This window comes from Protobothrops mucrosquamatus, unplaced genomic scaffold, assembly GCF_001527695.2.
Source record: "Protobothrops mucrosquamatus isolate PMUCROS unplaced genomic scaffold, P.Mucros_1.0 scaffold1188, whole genome shotgun sequence".
NCBI classification, from domain to species: domain Eukaryota; kingdom Metazoa; phylum Chordata; class Lepidosauria; order Squamata; family Viperidae; genus Protobothrops; species Protobothrops mucrosquamatus.
Window position 1 is genome coordinate 412,643 of NW_015387400.1, and position 4,927 is coordinate 417,569.

A 4,927-nucleotide genomic window follows, 5' to 3' on the forward strand; every position below is an offset into this window, starting at 1 on the left:
TCCTTGGTACCTGTGAAATCATCCTGATTGCCGTAATGGCCTTTGACCGCTACATTGCCATCTGTCATCCGTTGCGCTACACGATCATCATGAATGGACGGGTTTGTGTGAATTTGATATTGGTGTGCTGGATTGGTGCTTTCATGAATAATTTTGGCCCCATTGTTCTCCTGAGCCAACTGTCCTTCTGCAGCTCTAATGTTATTGATCATTTCTTCTGTGACTATGCTCCACTGATAAAGCTTTCTTGCAATGATGTAGATACTCTCCTGACTCTGGAATCTACCCTCTCTCCTCTGGTGTTACTCAGCTCTTTGTGTGTAACTGTTGTCTCTTACCTCTACATAATTGTGACTGTCTTGAACATGCAGATCTGTGGGAGCCGTGGGAAGACTTTTTCAACCTGTGCCTCTCATCTAACAGTCGCTTCCATCTTCTATGGCAGTGCCATCTTCATGTACTCTTTGCCCAGCAAGGGTCATTCTCGGGATGCCCAGAAAGCTGTGGCAGTTCTAACTGCTGTGGTCACCCCGTTACTGAACCCTTTTATTTACACTTTGAGGAATGAGAAGGTCAAAGATGCTTTCCGAGACTGTTTGCAAAGGCACAAATGTATTTTGTGAGAAGAAACCATTGGAAACCATTGGTATTAGTGGAAGAAGGAATAAACAAGATTTAAGATGAAATTAAAGAATTAGGATATACTTGGAAGGGATACCTGAACTGATAATGTGTGTATTTACAGTTAAGTTTGATTATGGTATTGTAACTGCATAAAGCTTTAAAACAGGTTTAGGATTAATAGCAATTTAAGTTAGAAATAGACTATTTTAAATATATAAGCTATTTGAGGGAAATAGAGAGGGAATATTTGATGTACTGATTGAGTTAATTATTTATGTTTTGTTTTTGCATTTTTGATTACCCCAGCATCACGGTGTGTCTCGAGCACTTTGTATTAAGATCTAAAAAACCAATAAAATTTGTTTTAAAAAAACAAAATACATTCCAGAAGAGCACAATGAAAAAGGGACTTCTGTGCTGCTACTAGGAGAACAGCATGGGTATGGCCACAGTTACATCAGAGTTAAATTTTGTGNTTTTGATGCTTTGAAATTGTTGCATTTCTATTTCTAGTTGTAATCCTGATCTTGAATGAAGACTAGCACTGAAATTCTCCTCTATTGGGACTAGAATTCTTGCTTGGCTGTTCCTTAGATCTCAGCACTCTTGGTTGATCTTTCACTCTTCTTGGCTTTTAATTTCTAAGTTACTATTAGAGGAATGTAACTGGTGATGATGTTTCAAATATATGTGTAAGTATGCAAGGAACAGAATTATTTTCACCCATGTAATGTGAAACTGTCACATCATCCTTTTGAAAAAAAATGTTTTGGGTTGCAGTATCAATACTATTTAAGAAAAAAAAAACAGCTGACATAAATTGATTTCTTTCCTAATTGTAATTTAAGTCTTACATGAGAAATATTTGCAAATCAGGAACAGAACAGAGATGATATAAACAAATAATGATGTATATTTAGAGGTATGCAACTATGGAAGCTGGGAGGAAATAAGTAAGGTGTTGTGTCTGGATACAGATCAATGACTTTTGAGTCATCATAGCAGGCTTCTAGTGGAGAAAAGGTGACGTATTTCCTCCATATGTTGTGACATTCCAGATGGATTATACACTACCCATGATTCAACAGATCACTTCTTTTCATTATTTCTCCAATCATGTCCCCCCTCCCTAAAACAGGAATGTCCCAATGCTTCGTGTGACAGCTATTCCGCCACTATTTTCTAGCTTTATAAGAAAAGTACCTATCAGCCACATAGTCAGATGAACAGAACAGAACAGAACAGAACAGAACAGAACAGAACAGAATAGAATAGAATAGCTTTGTTGGCCAAGTTTTATCGGACACACAAGGAATTTGTCTCTGGTGCATAAACTCTCAATGTACATACAAATAACAAAGTAATCTAATCATAAGACACCCATAAGAGAATGTAATAGAAAAGATAAGCTATATCCTTAGACATAAGTCAGTAAGACATAAGACAGTATTGTGGGAATTACGTGTTTTAGCAGAAGCACCTAATTCCTACAATAACTCCCTTACAGAAAGAAGTGGGAGGGTGAGATTGGGAATCATGAATGTTCAAGAGGAAGAGTTGCATTCAACTAGGAAATTAATTTGGTGTGATTTTTAAATACAGCCTAATTATTTAAAACTTTTACATAGCCACCCATCTTATAACCAACTTTCAATCCAATCCAATCCAACCTAACCCAATACCATTTTAATCCAGTTCAATCCCATCCTGACTTTTCTAACACCTTTTCTACTCTGTGCTTCAAAACGTAACAAAGCCTGTATTGTAGTTACATATCACAGAGGTTGGGTTCGCAGAGGTTAAGTCAAAAGCAAACCACCACAAAACTTGGTATGTTGCATGACAGAGAACAAAACAAAGCACAAAGTATGAAGAACATGAGCACAATGATTTTCTCTATCTTTGGGTTTGAAATCAATAAAGGAAGCAGATACAGAATACTTGAGGGGTCCTTGGTGCTCTCTGAGCTTGTTCATTTTCTTGCAGACATTTCATGACCCAAACTAGGTAACCTGCTCAGTTACTTAGTGAAACCTGGGGTATTGTTTACTTGATTATTGATCTTATGTTAACATTGGTGTTAATCTATGCTGATCTGGGTGCCGGTTGCTGGTGGAGAGGTGCTTGTTAATGTCTTTTCAATAGATACATAGACATTAACAACATCTATAGACTATGCAAAAGGGACTATCACCCAGCCCAAAAAGACACAAAAAGACCCAAGCACTTCTCCTTCAGCAATCAGCACCCAGAAAAGCATAGATTAACTCCAAGGTTAAAATCATACCAACAGTCAAGTAAACAATACCCCAATCAAGAAACTGCCAATGAAGCCAATAGCAAACAGCGCAATCAAAGAATCTCTAAGACCATCCCCACCAACACAGACAGGCAAGTCACTAGCAAGAGCAATTAGACTTATATACCACTTCACAGTGCTTTACAGCCTTCTCTAAGCAGTTTACAGAGTCAGCATATTGCCCCCAACAATCTGGGTCCTCATTTTACCAACCTTGGAAGGATGGAAGACTGAGTCAACCTTGATCCGGTGAGACTTGAACTGCCAAATTACTCGCAGCTAACAGTCAGCAGAAGTAGCTGCAGTACTGCATTATAACCACTGCACCACCTCTGCTCTATAATATAGAGTAGAACAGGGGTCTTCAATCGTGGCCCTTTTATGACTTGTGGACTTCAACTCCCAGAATTCCTCAGCCAGGCATGGTGGCTGAGGAATTCTGGGACTTGAAGTCCACAAGTCATAAAAAAGCCAAGTTTGAAGACCCCCTGGAGTAGAATATACACTAGAACAGGGGTCCTCAACCTAGGCAACTTTAAGACTTATGGACTTCAACTCCCAGAATTCCTCAGCCAAAACTAGACTAGAATATAAACTGACAGCAAACCCCACTCCTTACTAGCACTGATGATGTTACCTAGTTTGGGTAATGAAACGTCTGCAAGGAAACAAGCAAGCTCAGAGAGCACCAAGGATCCCTCATGTCAACCCTGAGCTGCAAATATTCTCCTTTATTAGTAAGAGAATACTTGATACAGATTCCTTGCAATGCATTTCTTTGCTCCTGGGGGATCTTCACGAACAAGACTTGAAACTCTCTTATACCATATGCTTCAGAACAGTAATTAGTTCCATTGCCTATGAGAGGTTGCTTCTGTGTTCATTGCCATGAACATGTTATTGAAGACAAAGACAGAGACATTGAAGAGGAGGTACATCCATGAGCCAAGAAGATGAGGCATCTTTTCAAAAGCCCTGAGAATGGAGAATGTTATGCTTCCCAAACACTGAATTAAGAGGTAATATTTTAACAGATGCTTTTTCTTTGCTTGATTTGTAGGCATAATGAAACACAGTTTAAATTGGCTTCTACCAGCAGAAATTAAAATGAAACAATAGCATAACATCATAACAATGATATGAATACTTTTATATGTAGATTGCAAGGGGTGAAAATGTTAGGCATCAAAAATAAGGGAATAAAATTTGGTAGTTCCTTTTTTTTCCAATACTTTTTTCAGTATTGGAGTACCACAACTTCTGGAGGCAAGTTGTTCCACTGATTAATTTTTTTCACTGTCAAGAAATTTCTCCTTAATTCTAGGTTGCTTCTCTCTTTGTTCAGTTTGCATCCATTGTTTTTTGTCTTGCCTTCTGGTGCTTTGGAGAATAGCTTGACCCCCCCCCCCCACTTGTTTGTGGCAGCCCCTTAAATATTGGAACACTGCTATCATGTCATCCCTAATCCTTCTTTTCATTAGACTAGATGTACCCAATTCCTGTATGTATTTTAACTTTCAGCCCCCAAATCATCTTTATCTGTTCACATTGATTCTGTTAACATTCCTCTGTTCCCATTGATTTTAGGTAAAAAATATTGAAAGAGAATTTGAACCCATCTCAGAAGAACAGTCTAGAGAACATTGAGCAAAGGTGAGATAACCAAAATATCATCATCCAGAAACAGATCTTTGCATGTCCACAAGGATGAATTGTTTTTGACAGGCTGAAACATGGAGGGATCCCTGGTAGCTCCACTTGGATTAACCACACTCAGAAGTAGACTACAGTGAAGAATTGCCCTGTTTGGAATAACATATTAGAAGAATCATGGTCTGATTCAAAGCATCAGGTTTTTAACTTCTCTTTGATTTTTAATGCAAAAAATGGAAACTGATAAGCTGATGCCCATTTGAAACATACAATTAAAAGAAGAATGGGGATCTGGAAATTAATATCTTCAATCAGTTTTTAGGAATGAACTAATGGCAAATAGGACCACAA

At 38.1% G+C, this 4,927-nt stretch overlaps 1 protein-coding gene across 1 annotated transcript; it reads left to right on the top strand.

Annotated features, from left to right (window-relative positions):
* Window positions 1-2: 2 nt before the first annotated feature.
* LOC107291819 (olfactory receptor 6M1-like) lies at window positions 3-623 on the top strand (the record flags this gene model as incomplete). Its single annotated transcript, XM_015820852.1, has 1 exon — window positions 3-623. A coding segment is annotated over one exon (621 nt), but the record flags the coding sequence as incomplete, so codon positions are not given.
* Window positions 624-4,927: the final 4,304 nt, after the last annotated feature.